Source organism: Limulus polyphemus, unplaced genomic scaffold (genome assembly GCF_000517525.1).
Source record: "Limulus polyphemus unplaced genomic scaffold, Limulus_polyphemus-2.1.2 Scaffold145, whole genome shotgun sequence".
NCBI lineage: Eukaryota > Metazoa > Arthropoda > Merostomata > Xiphosura > Limulidae > Limulus > Limulus polyphemus.
Genome location: NW_013665755.1, coordinates 899,672 through 912,789, shown reverse-complemented (window position 1 = coordinate 912,789; position 13,118 = coordinate 899,672). Strand labels below are relative to the sequence as shown.

Sequence of the window (13,118 nt, the reverse complement as noted above, 5' to 3'; positions counted from 1 at the left end):
TATCATATAGGCTACACTAACGTGACGTTTAGGCAGTTCGTTTAACTATTATACGTGATGTACTTTTTTGGGAAGTGGCATATCTAAATTTTCATAGTGTCTTTGTACCATACCCATTCCCTCTGTTAGGATGTAGATGGTTAAATGTGTAGATGTGAAATATGGTATCATAAATTGTGGAGCTAGAACTGAGGATGCCACTGGATGGTGCAAAAAGATCTACACCTATGTGATGTAGCTTTGAATGATTTGTTGCACATCATAATCGTTTTGTTTCAGCTGCGATGGGCTCAAATTAAGAGTGGTGTCAGTGTTACCATTAATGACACCAACAATTTCCTTCCTGACATTTGAGCAATACAATACCTCTAACATGCTGTGACAATATTCGTCTTTCAACAGCTACTATGTTTTTGCTGAATTTAATGATGCGACCTTTTATTTTCATTGCCCTGTTTGCTTTTTCTACAACATAGTCCAGTAGAACTTTGCCAAACTTGTCGGTGGTGCTTAATTGAGCTGCAAATCCACCATTTGCCCAATACACATGTGCTGCTGGATTTGATTCGGGAAACTCTGACATCTGGGTCCAATAGTATGGTAAATGTCTTGCATAGTTGTGAAGTCCATATGCAAACATAAAGAGCATATTTCTACAAATATAGTTCATGTATAAATTCCAATTGGCTTCTCTGAATGATCTGGTTAGGCTGAGTAACAAATCACACAAGTAACAAATAAGACTCTCTATTGATTTCAGAAGAGCCTGAAGTGAATCAATAATATCTATGTTTGTTTAACTTGAATTTATATGTAAAAAATGTACATAACCTATACTGTATTGCCAAATTCCCGCCTATTCACTAAAATTGTAGTAAACACTGGTGTATCGTACATATTGTTGCGTAAACTGAAATTTCGAGAAACTCTCCTCACTCCTATAAACATAACCAACGCGACGCACCAAAAGACAGTATATATTATTGGTATGCTACAGTTGTTGTGCTATAAACTTCGGAAGCTGTAACTGTGATTGTTATAACGTTTATTAATCGCGAACTTCAGATACTTGACCAGGAACGTTTACAGATTTCGAATATTACAAACCATTTAACTTCAGCAGATTTACATCGGACATTAGTACTTTTACAAATACATTATATAACTTCATCAGGAGACAACTCGGCGTGTGGCCGGCGAAAAACGAAGAACAGAGCTAGCTAGCTCCCTGTTAAGTGAATGGTAACTACATCTATTCAGAATTAATTCGCTCATCGTAAACCCTCGATAAGATATCAAGGAAGTTTCAGACCAGATAGAGGACTAAATATTGTTTGTAAGTTTGTAAAACTTTTGTATATAGATCATTATTTGTAATAACCATTATTGTAAATTGTGTTATTGTTTGTATATTAAAATATATTTGTATTAAAAAAAACTGTGTGTCAATCTTGTTGTCATATGTCATAAATTGGATACATATCGACATTTATTTAAATTATAAATCTAAATTATCATTTAACTCAGTTTCAGGCTATTCGTAATTAGAATACATTACGTAATAAATTGGAGGCTCATCCGAGGTAAATTGTAATACGTAACCGAGGGAATTTTCTTGATGTTTTCAAAAAGTTGTTTCAACTGCTCTTTGTATTGCACTCTGTAATAGAAATATCGTTTGAACTTTGATGTTCCAGCAATTCACCAGACAGACAAGTTTCGTTCTAGTCATTGCCTTACAGAAGATTCAGGGGCTTCATGCATCTGTTTTAATGTTTGCAAGTAATAACTGTCTCAATAGATCCAATTGCAATCATCCAGCTACAATAATATCATATTTTATCAATAGATCGCTCAAGCTAACAATACCAGGTCTTCTCTCAATTATAGAGGTAAAGTTAATGTGTAAAATAATCTTTAAAAGCAATATACATAGTATGAGCATTTGCTACCACTATGAAATCAAGATTCAAATTATTTTTCCCGATTTCATCATTTTTGTATAACACTGAATAAATGATTACAATTTCTATTGGAGAATGTAATATTACTGTAATTTATTTCACAGTAGGCTTCTGACTGATGGTACCACATGTATTATGGTTAAAGCCTGTCCACGAGACAACTGATTTCTCCCATGACTCTAATGATATGCCAATTACACTTAGCTTATGAAAAAACTTGCTTTTTATGCAAGTATGGTTTATGCCTCTCTTTGAAAACATCGTGACCAAACTGGTTCATTAATTGTACCATTTCTGTTGAACCTATTACCTGTCTAACTGTCCATAGTAAGGCCATACTTTTTGGCATTAACATTTTTCCAAAGGAAGAATATAATATAATATATTATCCAATATTACGAGTTCTTCTGTTATGCACCTAATTAGCTTAAACTCTACTAGTATGCTCATCAACAATCTTGCTTGTTGATGCTGATATTATTCATTCTAGCATATTAAACAGTTAAGGTAGGATGTTAATATTTGACTAACTGGCATTACCTACTCGTGAAAGTCGTGCGTTTAGTAACTTCGTTTTCAGTAGTTGCTCTCTTACAATTCTACCGCATTCATATATTTGTAGAGTAACTTATGAGTGCTTTTACCTCGTGGATAAACTGGGTACTGTGATGGAAGTTCTTGAGACTATAGCAACATTGTCATGTGATGCAAGCTTGCTTTAAGTTCGCTGTAAATGGAACTTATTACTTACATGTTGATAGTATGTACAAGTGGCAGCAGAACTTGCTGACAACCATATCTGACTCAGTGTATAGTGGGGCTTCACAATCACTTTCGAGTGTTTATGGGATATATCAACACCACATGGAACCAGTGCAGCCCATTTTCAACTATATGTGCACAGTGTGTTTCAGCTAATTGAAATGAATGTACTGAATTCATCATTGCCACAGTTATCACAAATGAAACAGGCATTGGTTGTTGCAACCTTACAGTCCAACACTACCATTAATGAGCTCAAGAAGTAATACGTCTCATTATTGGGCACTGTTACTATTACCTGAAAGATGGTCTATCTGAACTAAATAGAAAGATAAACTGTAAATATTATGAACGATTATTTTACATATTTTACTTAAAACTGTATTGCCAGTTACCTGGATAAAAATTATAATGTCAAGCACTGTATCTTGCAATATGATGTTTAAGTAACTCTTTTATAAGAGATTACATCTTACATTTAATATCTATTTTATTATTTACCATGTTGCCAGTCATTCTGATTTCCAAATGGCATTCATAAATTTAATACATTTTACTTTAGAAATAAGACAAAAAATTCAGACCACTATGTTTTTAATACTTTTAGCAAAAAAAAAAAGTGGTAAATGATCTTTAATCGATTTTGTGAAGAAATATACTGGGAATTTGCTGCGAATGGCAGCCATTTTGAATTAAAGATGGCATCCACAGCTAACTATTTTGGGAAGTAGTAACGAGTCGGCTTTGAAACCCCTAAGTATAGTCCTTGTATCACAGAGTATCCCGCTTGGATGTATGCATCTCCTCATCTATAATATTTTAATATGCGTATTCATCTTTTATTAGATAACACATTGTATTTGATGTTTCTGGGTTCACCTTTAGTTTAACTAGGAACTAAAACCAGCTCTTAAAGAGACATATCCTTCTTGTCAATTTAAACATCTGATGTCCATTCTGCTTTTGATATTTGTTTGGGAGTCAAATGATATTGTATGTTATAAAGCCTCTCAACTGACTACACGTTCCAGAAGTATGTTTTAACCAATTTCGTAAGTGTAAATACTAATCATTACGATTCTTTTGGATAAACTGATAGGCTTTAAAAGATTCACAACGACACTGAATTACTTGATTATTATTCGTATAAGTGAGAAGAATATTATCGATTTTTAATAATCCAAATGTCATTATACTCTTTTCCCCTTTACAGATTGAGCATTTTCTTTCCTATAATGGAGATATATAACATTTCAAAATATAATTTTTCTCTCAAAGCAAATCTCAAAATATACTACCTATGTTGTTTTCATTTTGCCACAAATTGTTTCAGTGCGGCTTCAAAGAATGCTCTAAAGAAAAATACATCTTGAAATTTATTTCAAAAGAACTTAATCCATAGGAAACCTAAAAGATGTTTATTCTAAACAAAGAAAGGCATTTTTTGTAACAAAATTTGAAAACCAAGCCTATCACCAGATGGCTCTCTCAGTAGGTTCTGGTGACGTCAGGATTTTCTAATGTTATTTAGTTAAACATGAATTCTAAGAATACATATAAATTGAAAAAGAAACTTAATACAATCTATATATTTAGAGTAAAAAAGCTATAAAGTGGGCAGTTGAAAATCCTTACCACTGACACAAAAATAGGTTATTTAAAGAGATGTTCTAGAATACCAGCAACAAAGACCGTTTTGGAGGATATCAGTGACGCCCTATGATGGCGACCAATGCTACGAAGCGAATTTTACTTCTGTTCGTCGTTGAGACTGTTGTGCTGTTGTTATCATCTGCAGATGGAGGTATTGTTGGTCATCTACCATTTTAAGTTTTGATAACTAGGAGTGTCATGTATCTAAATCAACTCATCTAGTGTAATATATTTAGCATATGAGATGCTTGTATAATATCTAAGGTTGTCAATTTTATAAGTAAAGTTTGCATATTTTTCAACGTTTAGTCAAATAATTGAAAAGCTCCTAATATTATGGGGTATTGTCTTATTGTTATTGTTGTTGTTATTGTCTTATTGTTATTGTTGTTGTTATTGTCTTATTGTTATTGTTGTTGTTATTTTCTTATTGTTATTTGGTTGTTCAATAAATAATTTCCGAGATAAAATAATTATTGAGTTGTTTTTACAAGGAAATTATAACCCGACATATTTGCAATATTCCTTTTAGTAAGACAGCCTTTACCAAAATAGACTTTTCTAGGTCATTAAAACATATTGAATTGATGTATATAGGTCAAACTAAGAAGATCATTTTCACTGGTAGCCTTAGAATTGACGACTTTATCAAATTTTGACAGTAATTTGTTACTGATGTCCTATTTGATATGAAACATAGCTAGAAAGCAACAATTCAATTAGACTTGGTTATATATCGTTCACTATCTTATTGCATATATTGAGTAATTTTATAGTTTCCCCTGTTGCAATATTCATTGTAAAGAACTGACTAAAACACTGGTTGAAATTATTGACTTTCTATGCAAACTACGAAGAAGACTTCGGAGTAATTAATCAGATAAATTGCAATATTTATGATATTGAAAAAGAACTGTGTGACTCATGTGTTATTAAAAACCCTTTAAACACCAAAATCACGGATTTACACTCATTCTGGTGTACAAATATTTTAGAAAATATATAGATAATTGTATGATATGATATTTTATGATTAATGTATTCGTTGCTAAAACATCAAAAAAGTTTTTAAGTTAATTATAATATTATCATCAAATTTTAAATTAATGTAAAGTTTTATAATTGTGGACTCATATACCCTGTATATTTAAGGCGTGTTTTTTTTTTTTTTGCAGTATTACAACGTAATAATGATCTTCTATTGCTTTTCGCAACTTTACTTACTTTCTTAAACCACATAAGATCACAATACATCTCTTCATTTTAGATTATTAAATCAGAACTTGATAAATAATAACTTCAATTACTAGGAACTTTTACTTGCTGATCACCAACTTGAATGATTAAATCCGATATCTGAATTGAGGTAATTTGAAATTGATTTATTTTTATTCAAGACACCTCCATAAGGCAGTATATTTGATTGTTTATACCATCTAAATTTAATAGTAATTTAAGTGTTAATGTAGCACTATAAATTCCTAAAAAATATTACCTTACACGAAAGGTTTCTTTATAAAAAATAGAACGCTAAAATAATTGGGATTTAGTATCGTACATTTTACACTGGTGTAAGAATCCAGCTTTGGACCAACGTAGATATGATGATAATTTATTTTGTGCGGCAATGAATACGTTAGATTATTTGTAGGTTGGGTAGTAATTCTTCCATAATATCAATGAATACCAAACAACAGTATATTGGTACTACTTTTTTTGGTGGAAGAGGTAAAGGTGAAGTAAGCTGTTGACGTTATCTGCGAGAAACAGATACGTTATATTTAACTGACTTTTTTTAGAAATATTTAGAACGTGATGACCAGTATCGTGCTCAAATAATTACCAAATCATGTTACTAAAGCGGTCTGTTTTACAGGGTGGCAAACGAAGGAGTTGCGATAGTCATTGGATGGGAAAGTTTCTTTCCTAAAATAAACAAAACAGTGGTGTCCTACACTAAGATTATATTTTGCAGGTAGTTAAAAAAAGAACATAAATTCTGTACAAACTTTGATCTTCCAAATAGCAAAGTTATACTGACTTAAGATGCATCTTACTTGAAAGGTAGATACTTGTCTTAGCTCGTATTTTCTATCAACAGAATTGCAGAATGTAAAATTGTACCTAGAAAATATTTTGTATCACAAAAGCATGCGTTTTATAATAACAGCGTGGTTGAAGTAGTTGCTATTCTAAATATAGGACTCAAGGAAAGTTACTATAAACCATTTTTAAGCAAGTATAAAATTGACACAACCGCATTTACTTTATGCTATGAAAAAATTCTAAAAACATGTTGTAGCTTGTAGATTTTTATTTTTACCTGAGTGTAATTTACTGGTATGTTCTTTTTTTAAAATGCCTTTACAAAAAGAAAATAATTATAGACTTACAAGCCACTGTCAAATTACAATGAATATAAGTAGAGATTCATTATGGTTACAAGTAAGACAAGTGCTTACCTTATCAACGTTTAGCGACACTGGTAAATAAATGTGCACTATAAGAGCTATACTCACCCTGTATTTGTGACACACTGCTACTTAATCGCACAATTAACAACTTTTTATATATTTCATATGCTATGAATATGGGTAGTTTATCACACGTGCACTCTTCTAATTGGCTAACCATACTTGACAAAATTACAACACGTGCTTTGAATTAAGATATTCGACATAAATTTTGAACAAATACTTAAAAATCATTTTACAAAGCTGGAAATGCCTTAAGAAATCATCCTAGTTATTCACCTCTATATGATTTTTGAGCTTAATTAAGAGGTTTGATTTGTGTTATATTTTTTTCTTACCTATATATCTATGTTTTGCCTCATTATACAGTATTTTCGTACATGCTATTAAACTTTTGTATGTCTAAATATTTATGCATTCTCTCATTGTGCAATATATAAAAGTATATGATTAAAATTTATACACCCATGTATTTATGTTTTCTGGTGTTGGTAATTCACTTCTTCAAGTGATTCTCTTTACCTTAACAATATGTGACTGACATAACTTGAAAACAATGTAGTTTAATTACGTATGTTTTAAATGATATAACCCAGACTGCACTCACCATATATATAACACCTAAATACAATAAATTAACAAATGGTTTTTTCCCTGGTAGTATTTTACTCATTCTATTACATCAAACATAAAGTAAGTAAAGCACAATATATTTTAGATCAATTATGATAAGAAAACCAAATATTAAAGCTGAACTTAATTCTACTTGTATAAGTTAAAGTCCAGATTCCCAAACGAAAATTTAACAACATATATATTATGTAACACACAATAATTACTAAATTTATCATAAACAGGCCGTGTATTCAGTTGAAGAGAGGATTTTTTTTGTTATGCCTATTTTTTTCTACATATACATATATATATATATATACTGCTTTTAATACAGAAAAACCCGCTATCCAGCCATTTATCTTTCCTAAAGAATTGAGAGAAGGCGATAAGGCAAGCGCAACTTGTACAACTTTGTCCGAAGGGTCTCCACTCCAGTTCAGTTGGCTTAAAGATGGACAACAACTAACCGCATCACAAAGTGTGTCCGTCCGCACCTACTCAGATATGTCATTCCTCGTTATAAAAAACGTTGACGCTTCAACAAATGGGAACTACACCTGCATTGTTACAAGTTCGACTGGAACTGATTCATTCACCTCTTTTCTTCAAGTCAAAGGTTTCATTCTTCCCTTGTAATTAGCTGATGAATAGATTTAAAGTAACTTGTTTTTAAGGGGTAACTCACCTCCAAAACTGAACTGAATAATCAAAGCTCTAAATATTAGATTAAATGTGTTTCAAGTGGTGACCTTAACTGTTAACTTTAACCCACCTATTTCTCTATAATGTGTATAAATAGGATCAATTTCTATATACTTAAGGAGCGATTATCAGTACAGAGTTACAGTTATCTCCTATCGTTTCTCTTTCTTTACCACCTTGACTATAACGAATTAAACCGTAGTAAGTATTCTCTACTTTTTTTTATATACGTTCATCCAATCTTCATTTATTCTAGTTCCCGCATACTGGAAGAGGAAACCCTCTGATCTTGAGGCTACTATAGGAACAGACGTAATATTCAACTGTGAAGCTGATGGTATACCAACACCAAAGGTTACTTGGAGCCAATCAGGTAATGTGAATGCTTTATTCGCTGTATTTTCAGTGATGAAATTGATATATTTTACGAGAAAATATCAATACAGTGAACCTTTTTTATATAAAACATCTGCTCTCAACCTATCTCAACCTATGAAAAAATCATATACATTAGGGTTAAACTTTATTAACCTTCATAACTCTACTGATCAAAATGATTAATAATCCATAATTATTATTATTATTTTTATAATTTTATTTATAATTTAATTAATAATAGATATGCTGTTATTTGCTTCACGTTTCTATATAGTCGTACATTTTAAACTCTATATTTCTGATTATTAATAGCGCACAATAAACGATAATAAACAAAAGAAGAAAAAAAAGTCAAATATGAAAATAAACACTTGAAAATTTGTTTGTTTGAAATTAAGCACAAAGCTACACAATGGACTATCTGTGATCTGATCACCATAGGTATCGAAACCCGGATTCCAGCGTTGTAAGTCCGCAGACATACTGCTGTGCCACTGGGGGGGGGGGGCACTTGAAAACATAAATGCCATAAACTGGAAACAATTTTGAATGAACAATTGAGTATGACTTTCAATAATATGCGAATTTTGCGATAAATCAACCTTAAACAGAAATAAAATTAAAGAACATTTTATAAGAATTATGAAAATGTTGTTATTTATGTTTTATTACTTATTTATTGGAAATCTCAGCATTGTAAAGAACTTCATAGGAAGCATATCTTTTAATACTTACCACTATCATACATAGCGCCACTTATCAGTCAAAACAGGTAAAATTACTTTGAACATTTCCATGCTTTATACTTTATATTTATATCTAATGATTTTTATTGAAAAAAAACTATAAGTTATTTCAGTGGTACAACGGTATGTTTACGGACTTATAACGCTAGAAACCGGGTTTCGATACCCGTGATAAGAAGATCACAGATAGCCCGTTGTGTAGCTTTGTGCTTATTTTCAAAGAAACCAAACCAAATTATTTCAAAGAAAAAGTGATTCATTAATGATGAGGTTTATCTAGGTAACGAGAAGCGTTCTTTCAACATCAGTATGTCTATAGGGTTAACGAATTCAAGTTAAACATTAACTGATTATTTTGTATCATTTGTAGGCATAAACGTTAAGATGTTGAGTCAAGAGAAAGGGGAGAACGTTCTGAAATTTAGGAACATTACAAAAGGCCACGAAGGGTATTACTTATGTGAAGCCAACAATGGAGTTGGGGAAAATCTCCGGAAAGTTGTCCAACTTATTGTTAAAGGTAACCGTAAAAAATAAATAAATGGATTATTTATCTAGTATTATGTTTAAGCGTAGTGTGGCGCTGAAATCGCCTAAATATATCTTAACTATGTTGTATATTATTCTTTGTTGCCAATGGCTCATCCACCGTAAGAGGTAACGAGAAAATGCTGAAAGCAACAGAGGACATATTGGATTCATAACTCATTGACTATTTTTCAGGAATTTATTTTCTGAAGACTTCAATCATTATTGCATCAGCTTTTTTAATTAATCTGTTTCTTTTCATCGCGTTCGTTGCGGGTTTTTACGAATTAAGAAAAGAGGCAGAGTATATACGACTACGAGTGTCATGGCGACCATCTGGCCTCTCCTGCAAGCAGTATTGGTCGTAATGGCGTTTCATCTTGGTGGTTCTGACGCTAATGGTAAGTATTACTATAATTAAAATAATATATATTAAATTGTAAATAGGTATCAAGTGTTGTTAGATTTTCAGTTATCCTTCAAATCTTGTAGTATGTATATATACTTGCTTAAAGAATAGCATGAACAAGCTATCTATAGTTTGTAATATTTTACGTTATAGTAGACATAGATTTATTTGTAATTTTTAACGTTTTCCAATTTAAAAACTGTGTAGGTTGTAGCTTTTCCATATATATTATTTCAGTCAGAGTTGGTATCTACGAATACAGACTGTGAATTAGAAATGAAGTGTGACCGTTTTAATTTAATTCTGAGAGATATCCTGTTTTTTGCTCGGTTGTAGACTATTTATATTATTGCAGTATATAAAAAGTGTCTGTTATTTATTATATTAATTTTTAACTTTTTCACGGTTTGTTTATCTAGAACCTGTTATTGCTCCCTTCAAATTCCAATCCAGGCTAAAAGTAGGAGAACGAGGAAGTGTGCTGTGCACCATCCGATCAGGAGATGGACCATTCAATTTCAAATGGCTTAAAGATGGTCACGAGTTTATAAGACCATTTCCTGGTGTCGATGTTCGAACTACTGCCGACACTTCACTTTTTATCGTACAATCTGTCACATTGCAAAACAATGGAAACTACACCTGTATTGTGTCTAACTCACATGGATCAGATAGTCACACTACGTCTCTTGTCGTAACAAGTAAGTTGGAGTGAATGCCATTTCAAATTCAGAGTGTAAAATTAAATACTTATGCTGATGTGTATTATCTTAACGCCCTTTTTAGTATTATTAATAACCAACCTTTCGATAAACCTGTATCACTAAGAGCCTTTGATTATCAAGAACGTAAGAATACAATTTTTCTATATTATATTTACGTTTTATTGAAATAAAACCTTAATATTTAGTAATCATTATTTTTCCTAGATATGTATTAAGAAGATAATATTACTTTCTGTGAACAAGTAAGTACATGTAATGTTTCAAAGCTAATCCTACGAGAAAGTCATTTATGATAAAGCACACCTTCAATTAATTTTTGAAAAGAGTAAGATATCACCGAATAATGGCAAACTTTTCCAAGAAAGTTATAGTAGTTCTTAGCAAAAAGTGTGAATATAATAGAGATTTACTCAAGAATAATTAATAAAGCCAGTCGTAAAATTTTTAGAAAACTCAAGTCTTTGCTTTTAAAGACAAAGGTACATAATGAGCTATCTGTAATGTGTTTACAACGGGTATTGAAACCCTATCTTAAGTGTCATAAGCCCTCAGATTTACCATTAGCCACTGAGAAGGAAATTCAAGTCTTTTTACGTGTACGATTATATAACCATTTATAGAAAGATTCATCTCTGACAGGAGAAGATATTATCCACAAATAGTTGAACGTTCACGTAACTGCACTGAAGTTAAACACTTTGATATTATATAACTCATTAACACGGATCTGCAGATAAAATAAAGACTCGTATGTGCTGACTTCTCTCACGTCACATCTTGAAATAAGGCAGTTGGTTGATTATAGATGGAAATACATAATTATTTTAAAGAAACACAGATTAATCAATTTCTAGTAGTATAATCTCTTTTCTTAATGACAAAATATTACAAAAATGTTGTCTCTCATGTAAGTATAATTTTTTCAATAATCGTTGAAGTAGTAACTTGCAATAATAACAAGATATCTATAGAACTAATACAATCAGACTAATACACCAAAGCTACTTTCATTTTGTACTAATGTCTCTTATATACACTAAGAATGGCAACAAGTGAAACTGCACGATGACTAAAGCCTCTGGAATCCTAATCCAAACACGTGTTCGTTACAAACGAAGGAAATATAGACTAAAATCAAAGAGCTACAATTATTTGGAAATACTTATTAAATTATCTAATACATTATAATGAGATATTGAGACTTTTAACTATGCAAGTGTGTTTAGAGCAATATGTGATTACATAAACTTACAAAACGTTAGAAATCTTACACATAAGAGTAGGGTTAAGCCGAGCTTAAACATTTTAGACCATTTCCATTTTCATGAACATTTTTACTGTGAAGATCTCGCGTAGTATTTGTTTCCTATCTTCGCTCAAAGCTGCTTGGGGATACTTGTGCCTTTTCTAATTTTGAGCTGATAGACTAGGGGAAAGGCAGTTATTCAACAGCACCCACTGCCAGTTTTTGGGCTGCTGTAATCGAATAGCGGAATCTGACCGTAACTTTTATAACCTCAAATTGCGGAACATGATTATAAAGTAATGGAAAGCGAATAACAGTCTTGGATTAAAAGTCCAAGCACGGTAACCACGGGTCTACGCCCGCCACATTTTGCAAAAGTGACTTGAGCATTAAAAAATCACTTAAACTTACAAAAAAAGCACAATAAACCTTACGCTAAATGGTATGGTTAAAACCAAGCTTACAAACGATAGACTGATTCTGCCTTTATGAAAATATATACTATGAAGCTGGCATCTAGTATTTTGGGTTAAAATACGACGGGTGCTTTACGCCAGTGTTTCTCAACCCCTTTTTTCGTAAAGAAATCAGACAACATCAAAACTTATTGAAAAATCGTTTTAACACCTGATTTAGGTGTCATGTATTTTATGAAAGTCAGGTTGATTCCTAACAAAGGCTATGTTCACTAAATTATATAGATTAATAGTGTATGTGTGCTAAGCCATTTTTTTTCGTTCGTATTAGTGGCTCCAGCGTGGGAGAAAGAACCTACTGACATTACAGTGGAAGAAGGAAGATATATTAAAATCGAATGCAAAGCCCGAGGCTTCCCAAAACCACAGATAAAGTGGGAAAACAAACACGGTGAGAGTTTTTTGTAAGTTTTAGTTTTAAAAATGCTAATAAAGAAGTG

General features: G+C 31.8%; 1 protein-coding gene across 4 annotated transcripts in view; it reads left to right on the top strand.

Annotated features, from left to right (window-relative positions):
• Positions 1-4,343: 4,343 nt before the first annotated feature.
• LOC106475230 (Down syndrome cell adhesion molecule-like protein 1 homolog) overlaps positions 4,344-13,118 on the top strand; it is a 50,441-nt gene continuing 41,666 nt past the window's right edge. The window contains exons 1-4 of one of the 4 annotated variants that reach the window (XM_022380522.1): positions 4,344-4,530; positions 7,803-8,084; positions 8,427-8,543; positions 9,665-9,814. In XM_022380522.1, the coding sequence (XP_022236230.1) occupies positions 4,446-4,530; positions 7,803-8,084; positions 8,427-8,543; positions 9,665-9,814 (634 nt within the window). In that variant the 5' untranslated portion in view covers positions 4,344-4,445. Of the gene's footprint in view, positions 4,531-7,802; positions 8,085-8,426; positions 8,544-9,664; positions 9,815-9,945; positions 10,224-10,650; positions 10,933-12,949; positions 13,070-13,118 lie in introns of those variants that run through there. The other 3 variants (XM_022380529.1, XM_022380499.1, XM_022380517.1) reach the window with 3 other exon arrangements.